This window comes from Urocampus carinirostris, chromosome 14, assembly GCF_059441175.1.
Source record: "Urocampus carinirostris isolate Australia breed hairy pipefish chromosome 14, RoL_Ucar_1.0, whole genome shotgun sequence".
Taxonomy (NCBI): domain Eukaryota; kingdom Metazoa; phylum Chordata; class Actinopteri; order Syngnathiformes; family Syngnathidae; genus Urocampus; species Urocampus carinirostris.
The window spans coordinates 36,699,432-36,725,980 of record NC_142362.1 but is presented as its reverse complement, the minus strand read 5'-3'; the positions used below and the strand labels follow the sequence as shown (position 1 = coordinate 36,725,980).

General features: G+C 38.5%; 1 protein-coding gene across 1 annotated transcript in view; it reads left to right on the top strand.

The window, feature by feature from the left end:
* Positions 1 to 2,860: 2,860 nt before the first annotated feature.
* kalrna (kalirin RhoGEF kinase a) overlaps positions 2,861 to 26,549 on the top strand; it is a 222,388-nt gene continuing 198,699 nt past the window's right edge. The window contains exon 1 of the mRNA XM_088352822.1: positions 2,861 to 3,153. Coding sequence (XP_088208948.1) covers positions 3,087 to 3,153 — 67 coding nt within the window. The 5' untranslated portion in view covers positions 2,861 to 3,086. The remainder of the gene's footprint in view (positions 3,154 to 26,549) is intronic.

Genomic DNA, 26,549 nt, shown 5'->3' with positions numbered 1-26,549 from the left:
GTCTGTGAAATCCTGCACTACTAAGTATACTGTAATAAGCAACACTAAATTTACTAAATGTGGGAAGCAATCATGGAGCAAAGAAAAATTATGAAAAAAACGGTTTGTGATGTCGATTTTGTGAATAAAATGAAATTGTTTACAGAAGCTATCTTGTTTTTTTTCTCTTCATTGTCTGTTGTATTGTCAGTAAATAGTTTCTGTGTTCTGTCTGGAAATGGTATTATTGCTTATTAAGAAGAATTACAATAATGTATGAGCATGGTTGAGAGGGTTACTTTAACAAAATGCAATCCGATAGTTACCCGTTGAAAAATATAATCAGTGATGTAATGTAAATACCATAAAATTGCAGTATTGTAATGTGATTACTTTTAATTACTTTTGGATTACTCTAATACCAATTATGTGGAAAAAAAGACCAAATAAACAAAACAAAAATAGAACCTAATGTTGTCGTGAATACACAAAAAAAAATAGCCTTATAAAAAAGGAATAAAGTAAACCAAGATCAGGTAGTGCTCATAATTTAACCACGTAGTGTTTTGAGCAAAAATTAAACATTCTCTTTTGCATTGCTGACAAAATATGCCCTGTTTCAGTTCACACTAAGATTCGAATGTTGTTTTGAACTGATAAAGTTTTCCAACAAACTCTGGGATATCCTGTCATCTCTGTCTCTCTGATTGAAATTTTGATAGACACAGTTCTTCTTCTACAAAAGCAAATCACTCTACTGAGACAGCCTTGGCTAAAGTAACCAATGATCTCCGCTTAAAAATAGATTCCGGTGCCTTGTCAATGCTGCTGCTGCTGGATCTCAGTGCTGGTTTTGATACTGTGGACCACAACATATTACTTGTTCGTCCGGAAAAATCAATTGGTATCTTAGGAACTATACTCTTGTGGTTAAGGTCCTACCTGCCAGACAGGACACAATGTGTTTACTACGGCAATTTGACCTCTGCACATTCTGATGTCCCCTGTGGCATTCCACATGGCTCTTTACTTGGCCGCCTTCTTTTTTGTATTTATCTGCTTCCGCTCGGTGATTTTATCCGCAAGTATGATATTAGTTTACATTGCTATGCAGATGACACTCAACTGTATCTGCCAATGGAGACAACTGGTCAGTCAAGTTGTAGAAATCTGGAGGCCTGCCTTACTAAGATACAATGATGGATGTCACTTCATTTTTTTTGTGCCTTAACCCAGAAAAAAACGAAATGGTGATTGTAAGTCCAGCTCATTGACGAGATTTGTTCTCAAACAATGCCCTGAACCTCGACAAATGTAACATCACCAATAGTGACTCGGTCAAAAATCTAGGTGTTATATTTGATCCTAATACAGTATGTCGTTTCAGTTACATGTGAAAAATAGTACTAGAATAGCTTTCTTCCACCTCCGAAGATTCCCCCGATGCTGTCTCAATTAGATGCTGAAATTATAATTTATGCGCTGATTACTTCTCAGCTTGATTACTGTAATGTATTGCTTTCTGGTCTCACAATGTCTAGCATTAAAAGTTTGGAGCCGGTTCAAAATGCGGCAGCAAGACTTTTGACGAAGACAAAAAAGGTTTAAGCATATTACTCCTTAACTTGCTAACTTGCACTGGCTCCCAGTCCGCTTTAGATGTGACTTTAAGGTTCTATTACTACCGTACAAATGTTTGCTTGGACTTGCGGCCTCTTATCTCTCCAATTGGATTTCCCCCCTATGTTCCTGCATGGAGCTGGTCTACTTGTGACTTCAAGAGCCAAGAAGAAGCCTGCAAGCTTGAGAGCGTTCTCCATCCGGGCCCCGATGCTGTGGAATGTTTTGCCTCCGGAGATAAGATCTGCCACCTCAGGGAAGGTTTTTTAATCTAGATTTAAGACCCACTTCTATTCAATAGCTTATGATCAATTCAAACCTCATATTTTGTATTGTCCTGCCTTTTTATGACTGCCTGGCTGATGGTGATATGCGGGAGATGAGTCAGCGGACCAGCATATGGACCTGAAGCATGTCAATGCTTGCGTCGACCAGCTGGCGAAGATAGGAAGCTGCGTTGTTCCTGTCATGGACTTTTTGGACTGTTTTGCAGGCTTGAGGTGTTGTTGCTGTCATGCAATTTCTGGACAAATTTCAGTGAGCGCACTGGTTCCTGTGTGTGAAATGAATGAGATGGCAGAGAGAGGAGCAAAATGACATGGTGACTGTAAACAAAGCTAATGGGAATGAGGAAAAAAATAAAAAGAGTCAAAGTCAATGCATATTGGACTTCATCTTTGTCCCCTGAAGTGTGCAACATAAATATACTTTAAATAAAAATGCAGACCATTGACCATTTAAAAATGTAATCCTGCTAAGTTATGCTTATTTTTACGAAATGATTACGCCTTTTTTTCTGTGACTGTAACTGATTACAGTCTAAAACATGCTGTATTCTAATTACATAATGCCATTACATGTATTCCATTACTGCCCAAGCCCGTGAATAAGGGGTGAAATTGGCTGAGGTCGACAGGTATGCTTATTAACTCAAGTTTAGGAAAAAATAGGCAGAAAAAATACCCCCAAAATAAAAGGTGAAAGTGGTTCCAGGAATAATTTTCAAAAATTTCAACTGGCGACGTGTCTGGATTTTGAAAATGAAAAATTAGTTTGCCTTGGTTCAAAGTAGGTTGAGAAAAATTACTCTCGATGCATCCTTATGCAAATAGTCGTTGCTTGTCAAAGAGGAACCGACACATATGATGCTAATAAAGGTCAGTGGTTTGAATGGAGGGAGGGGAGTGAAAGCGGGAGGAGGGGAAGAGACGGGGAGGCTTGGCTGGAAGAAGGGAGGGGGAGGCAAGGAGAGACCCTGGCGGAGCAGCGGGGAGGTTAGACAGGGAACAATAGAGAGGAGCGTCGCCAGCCTTCAGGCTCCAAACAATCGCGCAGGGCGACAGAAAGCAAGCGCGATGGAGACCCTCAAAAGTGGACTTTGGCCATGTGAGGACTAACACCGACTGCATTTTCGCCCCCCACATTGGCGCCTCTCTTCTGTTTGACACGTTTGTTGGTGGCTTGTGTCAAACCGGAATCCGGCCGGCATGAACCCCGCAGAAGCGGCCGAGGAGGCGCCCAGCGACCCCGACACTGAGGTTTTCTTCAATACGGGTAGGAAAACCCTGGATTTGCGGTGTTAAGGGGGGACAAGAACCGGGCCAAAAACAGGGTCTCGACGCCTGTTCTTAACGTGAGGGGAGAAGCTGGTTTGTTGCACATCAGTCGTTATGACGCCTTTAACATCTCCACCCTACTATTTGTGTGCATGCTCGTCCACTTTAAGATTACTTGCAAAGTGTGCGCATCTAAGGAGCAATATGGCTCTTGTTTTCGAATCAGCTGCTCCAAAATGCCATGAAATGTTTTCCCTGTTGTGCAAATCAATGACGTTATCGCAATGATGTTCAAGCCTCTGCAGACAGCGCTCGTCTGTGTTGATGTCTCTGGTGTTCAATCACGTGATAACGTCCGCACAATTTATCGTTTAAAATGGGTTTTAGTTTTAGGATCACTTAGATAAGTAAGACGTGGATCCATCAATGTATTAAATGGTATTGAGTGTTTTAGGTTTAATTGCAGATGGTGAGCTTCACTGATTTAGTAGATATTAAAGCACAGTAAGTACGGAACATAAGGCCTGCGGGCCGGATCTGGTGCCTCAAGGGTTTCACTTCGGCCCGCGAGACAAAACTGAGAGAAAAATGAGCTGCAATTTGAAATAAGCCAGTTGCCACTCACATAGTTACTGGAGCGACAGCACTTTCTCTCTCTCTTTTTTTCTCTCTTTTTTTGCTTTCTCTTTTCCTCTCTCTCTTTCTCTTCTTTTCTCTTTCTCTCTCCTTTTCAATCCCCTTCTTTTTTCTTTCTTTCTTTTTTCTTTTCACTTTTCTTTTTTCTCTCCCGTAATCTCTTTTTTTCTCATTGTTTTGCCTGATATGTCTCTAGTTGTTCTCTCTCTCTCTCTCTCTCTCTCTCTCTCTCTCTCTCTCTCTCTCTCTCTCTCTCTCTCTGTCTCTCTCTTTGCTCTCTCACATACTTTTTGCTCTTTTTGCTCTACGTCTCTTTCTCTCTTTATTTATTTCACTTTTTTTTCTCTCCTTCTTTCTCTCTCTCTTTTCCCTTATTATCTGTCTTTTACTTTTCTTTCATTCTCTCTTGTTCTTTCACTTGTTTTTTCTCTCTCTTTTTCTCTCTCTCTTTCTTTTTCTTTTCCGCCTTTTTCTCTCTCTCTTGTTCTCTCTCTCTTTCACTGTCTATCTTTTTTTCTCTCTTGGTTTCTTTCTTTCGCTCTTTAATCTACTAGACCGCCCCACGAGAGTTTTTTTTTCTTCTACCATGTGGCCCCCAAGATAAAATGAGATTGCCACCGTTAATGTTTAGTGTAGGGTGCGCTACTGCAAATAAACAACAAACCTAATCACAGTTGCAGGTTTATTCATTTAAAAATAAGTGTGTCTTATATGGCTCTTTCAACAGAGAGAATTTGATGTTTTCTGGTAATTATCGACTTAAAATTGACCTAAAATTTTAATTTAATGTTTATTTATATGTTTGACAAAGGCTTTTTTTTTGTAAAATAGCTCAAATCTACTTAGTATTTAACAGTGTCCTGTAAGCAAGTCACACTATTTTAACTTCTGTGATGGTCAAAAACCTCAAAGTGGCAGGGCCAGGTTGCCATAGCAACACGATGTGATCAAGTTAAAAGCATTCGTGCTCCCTGATTGAGGAATGATTTACATCTAAAGCGGATAAAAGATGTCATTGAGTTTGATGTTTTCCATTTGGGGCCTAATACTGTAGGTTAGAGACAACAATGGCATGAACAGAAATATGTGCCTGTGGCTTTGAAAAGTGATGCTTGTGAGCTGTGCTTCATTAGCTATTAAAAAAGAATATTAACGTAATTTCCGCACTATAAGGAGCACTGGATAATAAGACGCACCCCCGAAAAATAGTATTATGTGATACATTTTTCATAAATAGGGCACAGTGGACTGTAAAGGGTGTGGGACTAAAACTACAGTAAGAGCAAGGGTTGCATTACAAATAAATACATTTAAATTAAAACATTTGATAGAACATAAATTAACATTATGACATGTGGTTTTACTACTAAAATTATATACAAGCACCACAGGCTTTTTAAACCAGCCCGCTAAAATAAAGTTCCCAAAAAAGTAATACATATAAAAGAATGTTGTTTTTGAGCTGCTCTTGTCCCTAGTGTCCCTTAGTGCCCCTTTCTTCTATACAACTATACATTTCATAAAATATTTTGTGCTGCATTGTATTTATTCAAAATATGTAAATGTCATTTTTCATATTATTTTTTTGATTGCGCAGGATATATTCTAAATTATTGTCCAACGCAACAGCAAAAGAGGATATCCATTTAGCCTTTGAAAGTCGGCGTCTGAGTCGCCGTCGAAATTCTGTGCTTCTCGTTTGTTTCAAATGTAAACCACAAAAGGGCACTCGAAGACAACTTTATTTGTTTCTCATAGGCTAAACAGTTACTATTTGCAGTATTATTTAATTTTAACAATGCATTTCCAATTTCATCCACAGTATTGTCCGGTATGTAAGGCGCTCCATATCATAAGGTGCACTTTCAAATTTCTGGCCAATTTGAGATTTGTAGGTACGCATTGTAGTCAAGAAAAGACAGTAATCCACTAAAATCAAATTAAAATAATGCCTAGCTGTTGAGTAGAAGTGAATGGGGCAGGTTTGGGAATTGTACTTTCTGGACCTTGGTCAGCACACTTTTGATCTAGAGCCAACTTTTAGATAAAAATATTGCATGGTCGTCCATGAATTGCACAATAGTCCTTTATTCACATTTTATTTACTGCAAAGGCACGTTTAGAAAGGGGGCAATTAACTACCATTGTGGAGGCTAGCTTGAATATGCTGACTCCACACTCATGCTACTTTCCCTGTAAGGCAGTGGCCAAGAACATTGAGAGTGGATGTGAATGGCTATTTTAAAGCGACAGTTAGTGTTATTTGGGGTAAAAAGCACAAGGAAGAATACAAGCTAAGGAGTCTTAAAGTGACCAGTACTTACCATTTTACTTTTATTTTTTTTGCCCAGAATTTTTGAGGGTTTTGGGTACAGAAATAATTAATAAGAAATAAGCACTACACACTGATCTATTAGTCCCTGACCCTCAAATTTTAGATACCTGGTTTGGAAAAATTGGGTGGTTTTGTGTCAAACAACCCGGAAATTTGGGTAAAATTTGACCCAAGTACTGGGTTGGCTCTGTTTAAATAAATGATTGTTTTATACCACTAGAAGGTGTCTAATACACAGTGTATACACAGTGTGTATACACTGTTACTTTTAAATTTCAGATTATGGCAGAGCCTCAAATTATCAACCCGTGGGCTGCAAATGGCCCAAGGGGCATCAGTTAGAGACACCTGTTTTGAAACAAATCAAACAATTGGGTCGTTTTGTTTCAAACAACCCAGAAAATTGGGTTAAATATGACCCAAGTACTGTGTTAGCTTTATTCGAATAAATGATTGTTTTATACCACTAGGGGGTTCCTAATAATACACACTGCCCCTTTAAACTCTCGTATTAAGGGCGGGGGGTTCAAACTATCATCCTGTGGGCTGAAATCGCCCCCGGGCCGCGAGTTTAAGACCCCTGCTATAGAGAGCTAGATTGTGAGATAGAGGTGGGCATTTAATGTAATGTTAACCTTGTTTAACTGTAATTATAAATTTTTTTCACAATAACTGTTTCAGCAACAAGGGAGGTTTTGAGTTTTTTCTTGCCTTCATGTAGGTTTTAGATTAGGTCATGGTGTAATAATAGTCTGTAGTCTGTACCGCCCATTGAAACTTCTTGTGATTAAGGGCTGTACAAATAAACGTGACTTGACTGTTTGGTCACAATTAAAAATATGTGTTTGTTTAATTCATATTTGAGCTGCACAAACAGCCATGTCCTGAGCCTGGAATGGTGCAAGCCACATGATTATTATTGTTAATGTGTGTAAGTTTACGTGTCTGTCGTCTGGTTCACATTAGCCAGGAGTGGCCAAGGAATTTAAAGTACCGTACTTTTCGCACTATAAGGTGCACCAAATTAAGCCGTACCTCCCCAAAATATTCTTTTGGAATATTGTTTTTTTCATGTAAAAACGCACTGGACTATAAAGTGCATGAAATTAAAGATACAGTGAGAGATAGAGTTACATAAGAAATAAATAAATACATTTAGATTAAAATAATTTATTTTTATTAGAACATAAATTAACATTATGACATCTGGTTTTATCACTTAAATGAATACATTTATCGATAAATAGTCATGCAGCAGGGCGTTACAGTGGTTAGCGCGTGTGCGGCACAGTTCTGAGGTCATTAAATCCAACCTTCCTGTGTGGAGTTTGCATGTTCTCCCCGTGCTTGCGTGGGTTTCCTCCAGGCTCTCCGGTTTCCTCCCATATTCCAAAAACATGCATGTCAGTTTAATTGGCCGGGCCAAATTGTCCCTAGGTGTGAATGAGCGAGTGAGTTGTCTGTCTCTGTGTGCCCTACGACTGGCCGGCAACCAGTTCAGGGTGTACCCTGCCCACTGCCCGAAGATGGCCAAGAGGGGCTCCAGCACCCCCGCGACACTACTGAGAAGAAGCGGTGCAGATAATGGGTGGATAAATAGTCACTGTGCTGTCTTCACTCCGAAGTATCCGTGCAATCACCAAAATGATTCGCACAAGCATTTGAAACTTGTGTCTTTGCTGCCATCGAATTTTTGCGCTTTTCCTTTTTTCTAGCAACAGACAATTAACATGTTAACCAAAAGAGGGCGCTTCAAGACCACTCTACATGTTTCTCAAAGGCAGAGACCTGTGATCTCACACTGGCACAAATGATTTTGAAAGAGGCATAATTTATATCTATTTGAATTACCATACTCAATCAAAACAAATAAAAATGATTGGATGAAAAACTCTCAAACTCTCAAAAAATCGATGAAGACAAAAACAATACAATTGTTGCATTTTGGTTATTATAAGAACCTCTTTCATCATTGATTGAAACTTACTAAGCATGTTTGTACAATAAACATGCTAACCAAAATATATGTTTTTCATAGGCAGAACAGCTACCGTATGCTGTATCATTTAATTGTTATTATGCATTGCAAATTGTAATCATTTATAAAGTGCACCAAAACATAGGGTGCACTTTCAAATTTCTGGCCAATTTGGCATCTTTAGGTGTGCACTAGGGGGCACGTCAGCTGGGTGGTTATCGTGCAGTCCCACAGTGCGGAGGTCCAGGGTTCAATTCCAGCTACCACAGCCTCCTGCATGTTCTCCCCGTGCTTGCGTGGGTTTCCTCCGGGTAATCCAACTATCTCCCCGATTCTAAAGATATGCATGTCAGGTTATTTGGACAGTTCAAATTGTCCTTAGGTGTGAATGAGCGAGTGAGCTGTCTGTCTCTGTGTGCACTGATGGCAACCAGTTCAGGTTTTCCCCTGCCCACTTTCTGAAGATAGCTGGGATGGGCTCCAGCACACCGGCAACTCTAGTGAGGATAAGCTGTGCAAAAAATAGTTGGATGAAGGTGCGCTTTATAGTTCAGGAAATACGGTACATTAAAGATGCCTTGTTGGGTATAAATTGTGAATATTTAAGATTTTTCACATCATGCATGCTCAACCAATATATAAATGGACACAAGCACAATCTAAATTTTGTCAGTCATTCTGAAGGATTATTATTATAATTGATTTCAAACAGTGAATGCTTGTCTCATGGTCTGCCGATATGTTGGCATTTTCATGGCTTCTTGGCCTTTTGACTAGGATCTTGGCTTAGCCTCATGGCTAGGAGCAAGTGTCTCGACCTGTTGGCTTTAAAGTGTAGCATGATTTGACTGATAATGGATAATGGATAATGAAAAATGGACAAAAAACTTATACAACCCCCCGCCAAAACAGGAAACTTTGCTTGCATGAAAAATACATCTTGTGCTAAATGTTCATCTAATAATAACAACAGGTTTTGAATCAGTTTTAACGCAAACATAACACTCAGGGCATTTTGTCCATAAGCTCCATCATACTTATTTAATACTGTGTAAAATATTCCTAATATCAAAACTTTGGTTTTGTTTTGCAAAACAGGAAATATTCTATAGCATATGAATAACCTATATTTTATGTTGACAATATAAGGGGATGGTGTCATAATAGTCTGTAGTTTGCAGCCCTTTGAGATTCTTTGTGATTGAAGGCTATACAAATAAACAAGACTTGACTTGACTCAAAACCTTTATATAAAAAGTTCCTGAGTTTTTTTTTCTTTTTTTTTTAGAATTATTTTTTGTCCTTATTGTCATTACTAATAACGTAGTAAAGTGTTCATGACAAGATTAGACATGGCACTAAAGACTAAAATGAGAAAAGTAAAATATTTTTTTTCACACCTAAAAACACAAAACTACTATATATTAGTAAAATATTTAGGTCAATTCTGGATTATGGGATCATACTCCAAATATATAGCTTCAGAACCATAAAACATTCTCTTCAGATTTACAAATGTAATAATCAAACTGCTAAGCTAAATAAATACTTAAGTCAATAAATAAATAACAAATATGCTTTCAAATCTTGCTATAGAAGTGCTTAATGTATTGCCTTAGAAATGAACAGAAATACTGTATGCTGCTTTCGATCTGACAAATGGTTTAATCACCATCCACTCTCCAACTTCCCTTTATTAAAGCCAGCCGTTGTAAGTGTGTTTTCTGTCTTTAATGTGTTGGAATTTAAGTGAGTCAGTACTATTACTTAGGCGCATATTTAAAAAGGGCTAATTATTTCATCACTAGATGTCACTCTATGGTGTAATAACTGGAAAGGAATGCTTAAAAGCACAAGGAAAATTACAAACTACGGACACTCAAAATAACGGAAACGCACCGTTTTACTTCTTGTGTTCTGCCCAGCCTTTTTGAGGTTTTTGGTTACAAGTAGCAGCAAGATGGCAAACAATATGTCAACTGCTTTCTAAAATATTTTTTTCTGAAACCTACGAGAATGAAACAAAAAAACCTCAAGTTTATAGGAATATGCATGAATGTTTGCTTATTCTTTAAACCAGGATTGGGTTTTTTTCACCAGTAGGAGGTGCTAAATAATACACACTGTCCTTTCAACTTCTATCACACAAACTAAAATGTATTCCTTAAAACACCAAATTTTGTGTGCGTTAAACAATAAGTCACAGTTAATTTTAATAAGGGCAGCATGGCGGCGCAGTGGTCAGCGAGTGTGCGGCACAGTTCTGAGGTCATGAGATCGAACCTCCTGTGTGGAGATTGCATGTTCTCCCTGTGCTTGCGTGGGTTTCCTCTGGGCACTCCGGTTTCCTCCCACATTCCAAAAAACATGCATGATAGGTTAATTGGCCGGTCCAAATAGTCCCTAGGTGTGAATAAGCGAGCGAATTGACTGTCCCTGTGTGCCCTGCGACTGGTGGGCAACCAGTTCAGGGTGTCCCCTGCCCACTGCCCGAAGATAGCTGGGATGGGCTCCAGCACCCCAGCGACCCTACTGAGTGTAAGCGGTGCAGATAATGAATGAATGATTTTAATAACTAGAAGAAGTTGGTTTGGTTAGCTAGCTAAGAAACAACACAAAGGTAACATACTCTAGAATTAATATTACATTGGGTGTGAATTTGTGAGTCATTTGTTTTATATTTTTCCAAATAGATGGGCAGCAAAAGAAAAAAAGAAAAATATCTGTTTTTCTCAAAAAAAGAAATAGTTAGAACAATTTTCCCCTTGTCTGCCTTAATGGAGTATGAAAAAGATCAATGGAAAACAATCTTTTAGAGTTTTGTCCGCTTTGAATATTTTCATCTGCCCCAGGTTGTGTGACCTGGGAGCCTTTTCCTTTTTATCCCACAACACAAAAAAGACAAGGAGAATAACAAATCCATTGCGCGGAAGAAAGGCAAAAAGATGACTTGGAGAAGCATGCTTACTTAATAATTCAACTTTTGAGGATGTAAAGACTCACATTGAGATTTCCAGATTAAGAAGTGTTGATGTTTAATTTGCTTTTTCGGTGTTTTAGTGAAAGCAAGTGACGTTACTTAAGTATCATACACCAGAAGGCATAATGGCGTTTTACTTGCGATTTTTTTTCAACAATAAAAACACATGATTCATTTTCAAGTATTATACAGTTGATTCAAACAACGTGATGAAAACCGTGCACATAATTTACACAAATGCATAATTTAAAAACAGAAATAACATGTCATGATTATTGATGTGACCTGTGCCTGCTCCTTTTGCGCTAACTGCTTCGGACTCTGATTGGCTCCCTGTCCCTATTTAAACCCACTCCTTTCTGTCACCTGTTGTCAGTCTGTCTGCGAACCTCAGTTTACTCAGATTACGTTTTAGGACAGCCATCGCTCGCCACGAAGGGCCACTTCCGTACGGACTGACCTACTGTCAGGACCAGAACAGAGACAGGACCCACTTGCGTACGTTTCTGTCAGTTTTATTGGAAAGAAGGGAAAGGATTGCACACACGATGCGATGATTGCTGGTCGCGGGGAGCAGGTCGCTCTGAACGCGGAAGTGGCTCTTCCGTGGCGAGCGATGGCTGTGTCGTGAGCGGAAAAAACAGGAGAGCAAAAAACGTGGTCGAGATCAGCAATGAGTCGAAAGCCAGGAGAGGAGAGTATACATGGTCGAGATTAAAAAAAGTGTAGAAGCCGGGAAACAGACAAGAGCCAAAACAGGGGTGAGTCAGGGTTGAAAAGCTTGCCTAGAGTAAACTGAGGTTCGCAGACAGACTGACAACAGGTGACAGAAAGGAGTGAGTTTAAATAGGGACTGAGAGCCAATCAGAGTCCGAGGCAGTTGGCGCCAAAGGAGCGGACACAGGTGCATCACATCAGTAATCATGATATAACAAGGCAGGAATGTATAGCAGACTGATCCTGCCATATGAAGAAATGTTTATATGCATAGATAATTACCTATAAATATATTCCATATAAATAAATGGACACATAAATACGTCATGTTTTACCTAAATATATCGTAAAACGTGCAATTTATTAATTTATTTATGCTTTTCGTTGTATAGTTTGTTATCTATTTATTTCAGCATTTATTTTGTCATGTATTCATATTGGTATCTATTTTGTTGTGTATTTTGTTCAGTATTTTTTTGCAACAGAATGTTATTCATATGAGGAGGTGACCCAGTTGCCTGAGCTTTTTACCTATTGGTTGATCAGTAATGAACAAATTGGCTATAGGGAAAAAACACAGCTAGTTTGACCAGTCCCCTTATATAAATAATATTTTGTTGTTACAAAATACACAACAAAATACATGACAAAATAGTCCAAAAAATATACACAAAAATAAAAAATCAATAAAAATAAAATACAAAGCACACAACAAATAGACAATAGACAAACAATAGACAGCAAAATACACAACACGATACACAACAAAATACATACAGAAATGTATAAATAACAAAATGCTACATGTATAAATTGCATACATGCAACATACATTTATGTTACTTTATACACTGTATTTAAGTATTACTTGATTTATTGATATGGTACATATTTCTAGGAATTCATCTATTTATACATTTATTTCCACTTATGACATATATTTCATAGGAATACTTTAATTTTCACGTATGTGCGGCACAGTTCTGAACCCCCTGTGTGGAGTTTGCATGTTCTCCCCGTGCTTGCGTGGGCTTCCTCCGGGCACTCCAGTTTCCTCCCACATTCCAAAAACATGTATGTTAGGTTAATTGGCCGGTCCAACTTGTCTCTAGGTGTGAATGAGCGAGCGAATTGTCTGTCCCTGTGTGCCCTGCGACTGGCTGGCAACCAGTTCAGGGTGTCCCCTGCCCACTGCCCGAAGTTAACTGGGATGGTCTCCAGCACCTCCGCGACCCTACTGAGGATAAGCGGTGCAGATAATGGAATGGATGGATATTCCTTAAAGGCATATTGCGGCAGACAAGTCATAAATGTAAAAAAGCATCCAAAATGAAAAAAAGAGATTACTTTAGACAAAACATTTTTATTCATTGTCATCTTGTATTTTGTTCTTATATTATCATTCTGTTAAACAATTCGTAAATTATTACAATAGGTTCACTCACAAAATATATTTGACATGTTTTTGTTTCAATTTTTTTCCTTCTGACTCTCTAGCAACAATCTATTACTGGTACGTTAAACCCTTGCGCAGGCCCACATTCCTATCACGTGCTTTTTTGCAGTTTGGTTGGTTATGACATCAGATCTGTTGTTGGAACCATTGCGTGACTGGAAACTGTTTGTACCAAGATTCATCCCATATTTTATCCCATACATGACATGACCAGGTCAGCTTGCATTTTGAGTACATTAAGAGTTTCCACAGCGTTGGCCTCGGCCCAGCCTTCCCATTACCTGATGACTTCAGCCATTACCTGTGTGTAGATTTAAGAATACATGACAAAATAAATACTGAAATAAATAGATAACAAAATATTTATGATTATATAAACAAAATACTCCTTTTTACAAAATCTTTCGGCTTTTGAAAATTTGTACAATCACAAAATGGAAGATTCATTTTCTGCAAGCCTATTTTCAACAAGCTTTTTCACCATGAATTCATAGTGCCGAAACACATTTTCCTGTTCTTTTCCTTAATCTTTTTTTGACCGTTTTTACCATTTAAGTACAATAGGTTCACACAGACACAGTGGAGTAGATACAACTCTTTTTTCATGTTTATTTCCGAAACAAAATGTGCTTATGCTAACATGTTAAAGGGACACTGCAATATTTGACCACTAGATGTTGCTGTTTTGTATGGAGTACGAGTGTTAAACTAACTTTTACTGAGGGCTACCTTATCGTAATGGCTTTTCTCAAAGGGGCTGATGTACCTTTTAAATGTAACAATATGAGGGGATACCCGTAGCAGAAAAATGATAGACAATTATGTCAGTTTCCTCTTTGGAAGCCTTATCTTATGTAGAATAAACACACATTTATCAACCTATGAGTATTGAAATTATTTCTTGACAACGTAATAGTTCATGTATTTTTGCTTATTCTTCAAATCGATATTCTTTTTTTTAAAATAATGTCACCACTAAGAGGCACTTTAAGGCCAATTTACTAGTGTCAAATGATAAGAGCGCATCTCTATTGACATTTATTTTTTGTATGATGCCAAATGCTGAAATGTGAACCCTCGCCAACCAGAAGCCAACCAAGCATTGACCCATCGGTGGTGCCAAAGTGCTCCCAGGGGAACAAAACGCTTATCACTTCCTTGTTCCTGCATTCGGGCGTGCAGAGCTCGTTAACAAGGTGCTCAAGTATCCATTTCCATCAAGTTCTCTGCGAGGTCTCGTTAGTTGTCTATTATTCATCTAAAAGGCATCTCGGCCCACTGCCACACTAATGGATGCCCACTTTGCATCTTCAGTCGGTCAGATTTAATAATGTCTTTTCTGCGCTGCCATGTCTGTTTCGCTTGACACTTTCGTGATATCAGATACGTGGCGATAAAGGTTTTGGGCAGTGATTGGATTTCTTAAACAATCTCAAGCCGGTCCATTCTATGTTTTTCTCTAAATTAGGCACCGAACGTGTAGTGTTCCTCTCCACAAGTATGCAAATGTTGCAAAATATTCCACACACCGGGGTACTTGAAATTTAGTTGACCAATCTGGCTTGTCTCCTCTAGAGTGGTGACATCATTGAAGGAACACAACACCTTCAAAATAGTGGTTACATTTAACACAACCTGTGGGGCAGCCCCAAAGCAGACAGCGATTGTAGAGAAGAGAAATTGCTTATTTCTGCTTGGAGGAACTGGAACTTTGCCTACCTTGTAGCTGCGGGCCTCAGGACTGTTTTGTCTGAGTTGTATGCTCCGACCTCCAAAAGCTGCGTGGGGCAAATTAACCTGTCATCGTTATAGCGTGTGTTCCTTCTTTTCCTTTGCTTTGTTTAAGATAGGGGATTGTGTTTCTTTTGTTTGTGTTCTTTGCCACGTGTGTCGCGGTTAGTGTTTTTCCTGATAGCTCACTCTTAGCGTGTAGGCTGCCAAGGGCTTTCCTGTGTCGTTTGCTCCCGGTTGGCAATCATTGGTTGCCCACCATATGAGGTTCGGGCGGCTAGCCTTGCCATAGCGCCAGCTTTGCGGTGTCCCTTGGTTCAATTCCGGACAGCTTTGCGTTTGTCGCTTTTGCAGCTTTTCATTGTTGGTTTCCGGTTAGCGTGGCTGCACACACATATTTTTGGGTCGGCCAGTAGATCGATCCGGGTTAGCCACTGGCTAGCTTGGCTGCCCACCCTTTGTTTTACCACTACTGGATCCACCAGGGACACAACGCCTAGGCATTCTACTGAAACATTACTAAAACATTGCTTAAAACACTCATAACCTCAAATTAACACGCAAAGCAATACGGTAACTGGCTTGCTAGGGTGCTGGTGTTCCTCTGATGACGTCTCAGCTCTGGATGCAAAGACAAGACATGCTGTCTTCAAAATGCATTATCTCAGAAAAAAATGGAATATACCAATAAAGAATCCAACTTATATCTGTGCTATATCCTTGCTAATACATTGGACATATATTTGGCAACTTTAAGACCTTTCCTCGGTTTGATTTATCAGGGGCCCATACAACCAATTATTAGTAAGTGAAATTTTCCCCTTTTTTCCATCATTACCTACATTACATCGCTTATGTTCCCTTTTTTTCATATTAAAATGTACTCTTCTTGTTCCATTACTCCTAAATGTATGCAGATGAGTCATATAAGCAGATAAATGAATGATCAAAACCCCACAAAAGGAGTTGATTGCGAGTATGTGTGTGATAAGCATACAAACGAGCAAAAACACAGCATGTCATTTTTAATCAGCCCATTTTATACGTAGAGTAAGTTAGAAACGGAAAGTCATACACGTGCATGTCTTCATTTACATTCATTACCAGATGCTATACACATTAACATAAATTTTGCGCCTCCTGCGTTCAAAAATAAAAATCCCCTGCGTGTTGATTTACAGAGGCGAACAATAAAAATATAATTTAGCTCTTATCTGAAAAAAATCCTGCAATTGGGAGTCTCCTTAATGACTTGTCGTGTCAAGTTTTATGTGTGGACCCAAGTGAGGGGAGGCAAGAACTGAGGCAGGGTTGCTCAAAATAAGTATGGTATTCAATAACAAAACAGAAACAAACAAAGGGTCACAGAACAAATAACATGTTCAAACAAAATCAAACCTGACAATATCCAAACCGGAAACAAAGATCAAGGTTGCGTACCAGATCCTGACATGTTGTGCTGATTTTTTTTCCCTGTCTTACTGTTAGATGTATATTTAATGAAGACTTTGCCGACTGGCTTTGGGTGGATGAATTTGGCTGATTTAGGTGGTCTGCTGATTTGCTAGCAAGAATTAAATAAGGGCTGCTGATGCTTTATCATTCTGAGTAGCATCTTGTAGTCTGGACTGAGATTAAGTAATCACTCAATTCAATTTAAATGGGGCATTTCACTGATTAAGTGATGTTTCTTCATAGGTTATAAACCAACTAGGGCCCAAAATCCATATTTGTATTACAATGGTCAGTGAGATTGTTGATATAATCGGTAAATCCAGTTTAATTTCATTAAACGGGGCTCATGGGTTCGGACTTCCACTGTTGGAGCGGTCTAAGGGCCCGGTCACACAGCCATTTGCGTCTGTATTGAGGCTGAATCACGGCCAGAAATTTCTGCCTGTGAAGCGGACGCTGTTGGACGCTTTGAGATCGCCATACAGACGAGATACAGCAGTGCTTTACACGCAGCCGGAAATTCACACGCGGTTGACCGCGCGAAAAAGTTTTGCGCTGCTCAAAACTTTAGACCACGTGTTAACCGCGGGCGGCACATGAGGTAATGACGCGGAAATGGCGCGGAACGACGTGCTTTGGCCGCGGCCGGGGCGTGGTTACACGTGGGTAGGACGCGAAATTTCAGCGGGTAATCGTGGGTGGAGCACGGTCATAGCATGTTCTGCGCCTGTATCGCGGTGTTATTACTTGAAATTAGCGTGTTACGCGTGTGACGGTCAAACGCCTTTCTCCGTGTATATACAGCGCGATTTGCTGAGCACACGTCAATGAACATGGATCCCCATCACCGTAGTGACCTCGTCTTAATCCATTTTTATTTCTTGACATTTATTTTCATTTCATAACAAGATAATAAAATAAAAATGAAAAACTTTTACAATAATAACATATTGGCTTCTTCGGTGCCATAGCTTGAAATCTTGATCTTCACGGGACTGTGTCTTGAGCGGTTATGATTTCTACGGCCCGGTTTTATGCCGAGTAATGCATCCCTGCCGAGATTTGCATCCCCTCGCTACTACAACCACTTTTACCTCGTTTTATCTCACTTTTATATCACTTTTAGGGAATGTAATGGCGAACATATAACCAAATCCACTTCGTCTTGCATTTGTTGGGAATGTAAGACAACTTAAACCATTCCGTCTTTGTTTTTGTTGTGAATGTAATCGAACGGTAATGCACACCGTATATAAATCACTTTCCACTAATACAACCATGTTTTTATAATAAAATGGCATCAATACAGTTTAATTTCTGTGCAGTTATTTTTCCCTTTTTAACTTTGGACTCGAAGGCCAACCACACACCCGCCGGTTTGTTTGAAAACAACCACCTGCTTGCCATGTGACGCTGCTCCTTTGAAAGGGGCAGGACTTGGACCGCATGGATCGGCTCTCACACAGGGGACACAGGAGAAAACAAGCAAATGAGAAACACGCGTAAACTTTCTCATCATAAATCTACTCAATTAAAACATATAGTATGGTATATAGTATAAAAGTAGATGTTGCGGAGTAAATGCAAATCGTTAGTACCCACCTCTGAGCACCATGTAGTAGAGACAGTAGCATTAAAATATTTTACTATTAATGCGTTATAGTACTCGTTACAGACAAAAGTAAATGCGTTCAATGAACACATTCCTATGTAACACGTTAGTCCCAACGCTGGGTACTAAATAGAATCCAGTGAAAAAACAGCGACTTTCACAATCCCTGTTAGTGGTCATGTGATCTGATCACTTCCTGTCTTATGTTCAGGGTCAAAATGTTCACCACCCCCCTCATCCTTAGTCATTGTGAGACAGACACAGAGAGGTGTGGCTGAAATGTGATTTATTTGCGTGTTTGCGTGTCTGTGTGTGTGTGTGTCCATATGTGTGCTTTCATGACATAAAAAATGCTGGTGCTGAGGAGAAAGCACGGAATCCCTCCCTCATGCATCCCTTTGTCTCCAGCTTACACACCCACAGGCAGATGGGTGTGAAGAAGAGTTGGTGTGTGTTTGTGTGTGAGTGTCAAACAGGCACAAGTGCTTCTTATGTGGATTAGCCCTTATTACCCACTAAGGAATGACGAGAGTGTGAAATGGATAAAAGCAAAGAAATGACTGTTTTTCTTGTCATTGCACACATTGCGCCATATGGTGTGTGCGCGTGGACTGTGTGTTAGTGCAACAAGCATCTGTTTGCAACGTAACATATCACAAAGAAATGTGTGTTGGTGCATGTGTGCAGCAACACAGTTAGAGGTGCAAGCTAATAGAAGATAATGTAATTAGCCTACAGGAGCAGGTGTGACCTGTAGCATAGGGTGCTTTATTTTGATTGGCAGCTGATGGAGATGAGGCCTCCCATAATCAAATCAACCCTAACCTACCATCAAAAGTAAATACAACAGTACCTCTTTATTCGAGCACCTCTAAACACAAGTATTTTGGTTTCCAAGTTTTTTTCGCAATCGGAAAAAAAATCCAGTTCCGGAGCAGTCCGAGAGGCAACCACTTAAGGCTTAACGCCGGCATCATCTCTTTCAGTTTGTGCATGCAAACTATTACAGGCGAAAACGTAATACAAAACATAGTGCAGTACGTTTTTTGTGTATACATTCAAATATAGTTTCAGTAACTTTAATTTTAAGTGTACAGTAAATGCTTTCATACCAACTGCCTTTGGATCTCATACCTGTCAAAGGTTAACAAGTAGAATACCTTGATGATATTATCAATATACAATGATTTTATCATCTGCTGCAGTGACAGAGACGATCCAGGTTAGAGCCAAAATGGGCAAAAGTCAAGTCAAGTCAAGTCACATTTATTTATATAGCCCTTAATCACAAAAATGTCTCGAAGGACTGCACAGGATTACAATTACAAAATTGCACAATTACCTGATCTTAAACCAGCACGCGGGCAAGGAACAACTCAAAAACCTCAGTGTGAGGAAAAAAGAGAAACCTTGAGAAAGGAGTTCACATGTGGTAATCCCCCTTCCAGGATTGACCAGGGTGAATTACAATTAGCATTACTGTACACAGAATAGTAAACATTAGGTAAGAATCTTACCGTAAGATGTTGAAGATGTCCGGAAAGAGCATGACACCAACGACGCCCCCAGCCTGTAAACTAGTCCAGAAAGTCTATGACGGCCACGACGCAGCTTCCCATCTCTGCCAAAACAAGATTCATCTTATTTTATGTTTTCTATTTCCCTTATAAAAGTTGTTTAACGGCGTACAAAATGTAAAATCACAATTTATTTTTAAATAAAATATGGGGGATGACCTACAAGTTGCGATCTCCGTGACTCCTACTTACAACCAGCCCGTCTTCCCCCGGCAGCGTGTACACACATTTGCTCTGGAGCTCATAATAAATTTGCATTTTATTTTGTTAATATCATCTCATTTATTTTGTTACTTTATTCTTTTATGTTCAATCACTTTGAAAGTGTTTTTAGTGATCAGTGATGTGTTTTTATAGCTGTTCACTTGGATGCTTTTGGGAGGACGGAAGCAGACCAGTTAATTATTTTTTGTATTGCGAAAATGCGCTCTTTACATGAGATATCTGTGTACGAGTACCATCCTGGAACAAATTAAGCTTGTATAAAGAAGTACTACTGTACAGTGCTTCCTTGGAACAACAACCGAGCTGACCCTTTTTAATTTTACTTCTGGAGATGGGAGCTGTCAATCAGGACTTCCCCCCCCCCAGTTTTAGGTTTGATGGCGAAGCTGAATTTAAAACTGGTGTACAGTTTAGCAGTAGCTTAACTCCTCTTATAATAAAATGCTGAGTCAAGATTTGCATTGAAGCTCCATTTTAATCCAAAATAGAGTAAAACTAAAACATACAATGAAAATACAGCTAATCTCGCACCACAACCACATATGTTTGAGACAATCCATGAAGCAAGTAGACATTTTAAAGAAATACATCAAAAATATCTACCACTAATAGGATATCTATGGAATCTTACAGACAATCTGGTCAAAGGCTCGCCAACGGAAGCAGATAGCTGTTGATGGTAAAGATGACATGTGTCAATAAGACCGTCTAACTAGGCAGAGGTGGGCAACTCGGTCCTTGATGGCCACATGTCCTGCATTATTTTGGAGGTTTCCCTGCTTCAATACAGGTACTTATAATAACCAAGATCGTCAACAAGCTCATACCAGCTTGCTAACAAGCTGATAATTTGTATCACGATAATTTGTATCGAGTTAAATAAGAGAAACCTTCATAAACATGCAGTACATGTGGCCCAGGTTGCCCAATTCTAAATAAGACTGAACCAATAATGCTTACAATGTGACGTCGCTTCATGCCTAAGATAATTATCCAAAATAAATGTGGAAAACACAAGTAAACTTTAAATTGACTTCTCCTGGGGGAAGAACACTAAGAAAGTCATAAATCATTTGTTAACATCCACGGAGTCAGTCGATATTGCAATATGTAGTGGTATACCATATTATCTTATAATGTTTGGGAAATTACTGTTATACTACGGTTTACCCTTACTGCAGGGTTATCAATAGGTTTTTACCAAATGGCGGCGCATCATGTCCAGTGAATGGGGCATTCTGATTTTTTGGGTATTGGGCCAGCGATGGTCTTGTTCTGTTGGCAGATAATTTTGCCAAATTCTAATTTTTTTAGAAATGTTTAGTTAAATATGTTAGTGATCGTAAACCGCTCCTAATCCAGAGACTTTCACACAAATCAGTATTGGAAAAAAACAATATTTAATGGGCACAAAGCTAAAAAATATAACACATACTGTAAATATAATTGTATCTTTTTACAGTAATAGCTCAGTTTTATATTTCTCAGTGTAAATTCCAGTTTTAAATTTTGTAGAAGTACTGTCACACACGTTCACTCGCACGTTCGCACCAGCGCAATCATTTTTTAAATGTCCTGCACATTCTTGAACGTTCTAGGAATACCACTCTGACCACCTCCTGATTTATATCACTTATTTAAAACACCACTGACAGATTCACAATCAAACCTTCAAATATAAGTCAAGTGTGAATTATATATATTAATCAATATCACCCAAACAGCCCCTTCTGATGTACACTTAGCAGGTTTACCGGCGCAAGGCATTGCAACATGGATCAGAGCTTTTGGAAGTTTTATTACCAATATACCAATACAGCCATGCTTGTAAAAGTGATACAAGTAATATTTGGAAAAAAAGTCACTTTAAAGAAGTATAGAGATATCAAACATTTGGATATAAATGATCCTAAAACAAACATTCAGACACTAGAGCTTTTACTTTAAGTGTTTTTAAGTTTTGACCATCATTCTGGTTTTTGAATGCAATGCAAGTCCAGCGAGAATGTGCCTGGTTCTACCTGGGAAAGTCATGTTTTTCCTCAACAAAGTGTCTTACTTCCTCGTGAGAATCTGTCCACCTAAAAATTCTTATTTTTGCTAATAGCTAGAATTCCCATTGCGTCAAATGTAAGATATAATCATAAAAAATCCCGCAGTTTATTGTGAAAGGGCTTATAATTGAGGGTGGGTGGATTGATCCATACATCAATATTATCAATACGAAGAAAGTACTTGAATTGGACCGCCAAATGTAGGATATGGTCATATTAAAACCAACAGTTTAATGCGAAAGGGCTGAAAATTAGGGTTGTGCGGATCGATTCAAATATCAATATTATCAATATTAAGCAAGAACTTGGATCAGATTGATACTATTTTATCCCCTTCACCAATTTCCTTAAAATGCAGCTTCTCTCTCCCTCTGCAACTCTCCGAGTCTAGCATGGAAGGTTGCTGCTGGCCTGCTACAGAAGAGAGGGCAAGAGAGTGAGAGGCAGCCAAATGGAGCCGCCCATCCCTGCAAAAAGCTACAAAACACAGAGGCAAACAGATAGCGGAGCACTTTTTTTTACAACTGCAAAAAAGGAACATGCCAGTTGTAATTTGTGTGGTAAAGTGGACTACTACTGTGGCAACACTGTACATTTACATAAACACATGAAAAAAAATTACCCTTTGGTGAGAATCAAACTGCAACCAAAAATGTGCACATGTTACTCTTCCTGAATAAAAACATGCAAATCAGTTGTCACTATTGGAATAGAGCGAAAAGGGGTTCTTCGTTGGAGCAGAGAAGCAAAGGGAGTGAAGAAGAGAAAATTGACTCTTTATTTTGCTCGACTGGGTTTATTTTCAAAATATTGTGCAATGGAAGGTTATTTTAGTTGTCCTGTTGAATTTGTTATACAGTATTTGTATTTCAGTTGCAATGCTGTTTTTTTTTGTTCGGCTCTCTTTGTTTTTGTTCTGAAACAGTTGTAATAGAAATATTTATATTTACTTTTTATATGGTTAAAGTTTTAATTGTAGTCATTCAATAAATAAATGAAACATTGTGCCTAAAATGTTTGTGCTGTGTTTATTGTATGTACAAAGTATTTAAATGGGGGGTTCTATTATTCAATGTTCAGGACATTTCCAAGCAAAAAGTATCAGTATCGAATTGGTATATTCGATACCAATCTGTATTTTCTTGTATCGGATAAAAAAACCCTACACGATTGTCTCTAGGATTTAAAGAGTATATACTTTTTGCATGTAAGGGTCTTCCCTTTTGTGAATGGCTCTCTGAATAAACCATCCCAGCATTTATGTCGGCTCTTGAGCTGTCAAACGAAAGAGTTTTATGTTTGGTTTTCCGATAAACTGTTCCTGATTTAATCAAGCCTATTTTTGACTTACTTTGTTGTAAGAGGATGTATTTTTAATCAATAAAAATGCATTGACTGACAATGGATTAAAAAAAACGTTTTCAGGATCAAAATAGCATAATAGTTTGACCGTAGCGGGGGAAAAGGGTCACTCTTTCTTTAATGAGCTTTGGATGAGTATCATTATGCATCAAATGGCGAGACAGCATTTCCCAAATATCTGGAAGATCATAGCATAATTGCACTTTCCTCAACCTGCTCATAGCCCGGATTAATGTTTCCACTCATGCTTGCTCTGTTCTAATAATACACTCTACCCAGCCAGGTTCTGTCCGCTCAATTTCTGGCGGACGCATATGTTCCTTTGCATGTGTTCTTTGGCGCAGGTTGACTATGCTTTCATTCCAAATCAAATGCAAGATTAGAAACAAATGCAGCCTGTAGCCTCTTTGTGTTTAGGGGCAATACAAATAAATGTGACTTGACTGGAAACAGGGTGAATTACAAGACAACACAAGGACGTTCAAAAGGAAGGAGATAGATTAGGGCATGTTGAACTGGGCCCATCTGAATTGCTCATTCCAGTACTTACAACTTTTAGAATGAAATATGGTATTGATTGGTTTTGAAATGCACTCCACTGTTCCAGTACGACGTGCAAAAAGCTCAAAATGCTGCTGAATGTGAAGGACTGCTTGCCAACTTTCATATATGCGCACACACATACATATACACGCAGCGACAGCACAGTCCCAAAGCCCTTGTAGTCCACATCACATCACATTTAATGTTCTGTACAATCTAATGAGCCATATTTGCATTTATTTTTCATTGTCTCTGCAAGACGTATGTACAAAATAATTTCTTTGCATTTTAAGTCATTAACCTAATTATATTCCAAACAGAAAATAGATGCCATGCATCCTCTAATAAATAACAATATTTATCCTTTTTAAGACTGGCAAAACATTTGCAGGGTATTTGAATGACAGAAATTCAGGACTGCAATCTGTGTATGCAAACACATAATAAATCACTGTTCAGTGGCTCCTTTATAGATCTGAGCTACTCAAGATTGGGGCTGTAACAAACGATTATTTTAATACTGGTAATAAACACAAGAAAATGTCTACAACGAAAAATACATCTTTTATTAATTATACTTGCGATTTATAAAAAAATAAATTAAAAATACCCTAAATCAATTAGGCGAGATGCTCATTTAGTAGAGATATTGATTCATTTATAAATTAATAAATAAACATCTGTCTATTTTTAGTGTCAGTCAAACAAATAACAAATCAAAATCAAACCAACATGTTTTATTCATGTAAACCAAAATTAATGTTTATATCAGTAGAACTGTAATAACAAATATAATGTACATTCAGTGGTCAACTGCAAATTCCATTACAAAAGAACTTAAAAATTCTCAACAGTTTGAAAGTAAATGGGTTTGACAACTAACATTTTTTGTTTTCAACGTTTCAACCACTGACGTTTGTTCATCGGTCTGGATGCATTTAATTTCATATACTTGATGCTCAAGCTCTCTTATATAGCCAAATATACGCGTATAAAATGTACAATAGATTTAATCAAAATTGTTTTGAGTTCAATTTTACTTCAGTCTTAGAGAGGCAAATCAGACTCGTCTAACTTTCTTTCAATGTTTATACATAACCAAAGTACTGCCGTGATACACAAGGTCTGCTTTGCAAACAAGTAGTCTTTTTATTTGTCGTATCCAGACTAAAATGCTTTCAAAATTTAGTCTTGGTACGCATACCTGATGTTGACACCATTATTTCTGTATGTTACCACTGAAGACAGATACGCCATTGTGCATGAGCGACTTTCAGCAGAGATTACGATCATGTAAAATGCTTTACTCCGTTGAAAAATGTGTCTGACGACAATAGTCGACGATGGAATTCTTTGTTGACTATTTTTATTAGCCATTTTTGTCAACAACTTCGACTAATCGTTGCAGCCCTACTTGAGATATAACAATTCAAGATACAAGATGTCTTGCAGGCAAAAGTCTTGCCTGACATACAAGAAGAACTCCAAACACTACCAGTAGAGACTTCTCAAGACTGTTTAGACTGCCAGCATTAGCTTGTCCCAGTTAGCACGTGCGTTTGAAGCCATACAAATTTGTATCTCATGCTCTTGTGTTGTTGTTGTTGTTTTTTAATGTTGAGCACCGCTCTTGGAACTTAAACATAGCTGCTCGGTGTGCATCACCTTCCCCGCTCCTTCCAAGTCATTTTATTATCATCTTATTTATCCAATAACTTAACTCATATGTGTCATTACTATTTGACTGTGTTTTGGGTTATCAAGAATGTTTTATAGCTATTTAAGGTTATCTTGGATGCGTTTAGGAAGCCGGGAACGAATTTATTGCTTTTCAGTTATTTCATATTGGAAAAATTTGCTCTTGATACAATAAATTCTAGAATTAAGCAAGATCCAGAAAGAAATTAGCTTAGTATGTAGATGTATCACTGTATTCACTATTGAGCTTTCAAAAAACAAACACACCCCTTTACTTTCACTGCATTCAGTAATTAAGCAATCACCATGTTTGGCCTGGCAAAAGCCAGGAAGGCTGCCTTGCCAATAAACAGCTGTCAGAAAATCTTTTATCATTAGGCTCGTTAGGATTCTGGGCAAAATTGCTAACCTGCACAACCTGACAGCATCTCACATGAGAACTAACTGGAAACGTGCATTAAATCACGTTCTATTGTGTCAATACGTTTCAGAATACAAGCAGTCTGTACATGATGTTTTTGTGTTTTAACAAACCATAGCGGCTAACAGAGTGACAGAACTCGCATTTTGGTACAGTCCTTTAGTGCGTTTGACAGCCGTTCAATGTAGAGGGAATTTCTGTCCTTTTAACACATATCCATACACACATTCCACATTTGACCAATGTGTCTTAAGTTATTTTACTTTCCCTCTCCAGCTGTTGTCTGCACACTGAAAGTAGATCTAGCAGGTGAGAGACATAGAAGCAAAGCGAGCAAGTGATAGCTGAAACACGTGTTCCATGTTTTAATGTTTGCTTCCTATAGGCAGTTCTCTAAATTGAAACCTCTTAACCTTTGACCTTGTTACTCAAAGAGACATTGTGTATTATTTTGTGCTTCTGATAAGTTTATAGTTTGTTAGACACTCAAAATAAGGCGATAAGACATTAATGAATTTTGAACATGCAAGTATAACTGGACAAAAAAACCCTCACATGCCAAATTCCAAATCTGTTCTAAAAGCCCTCTCCTAAACCATTTTCTTCGTATTAAG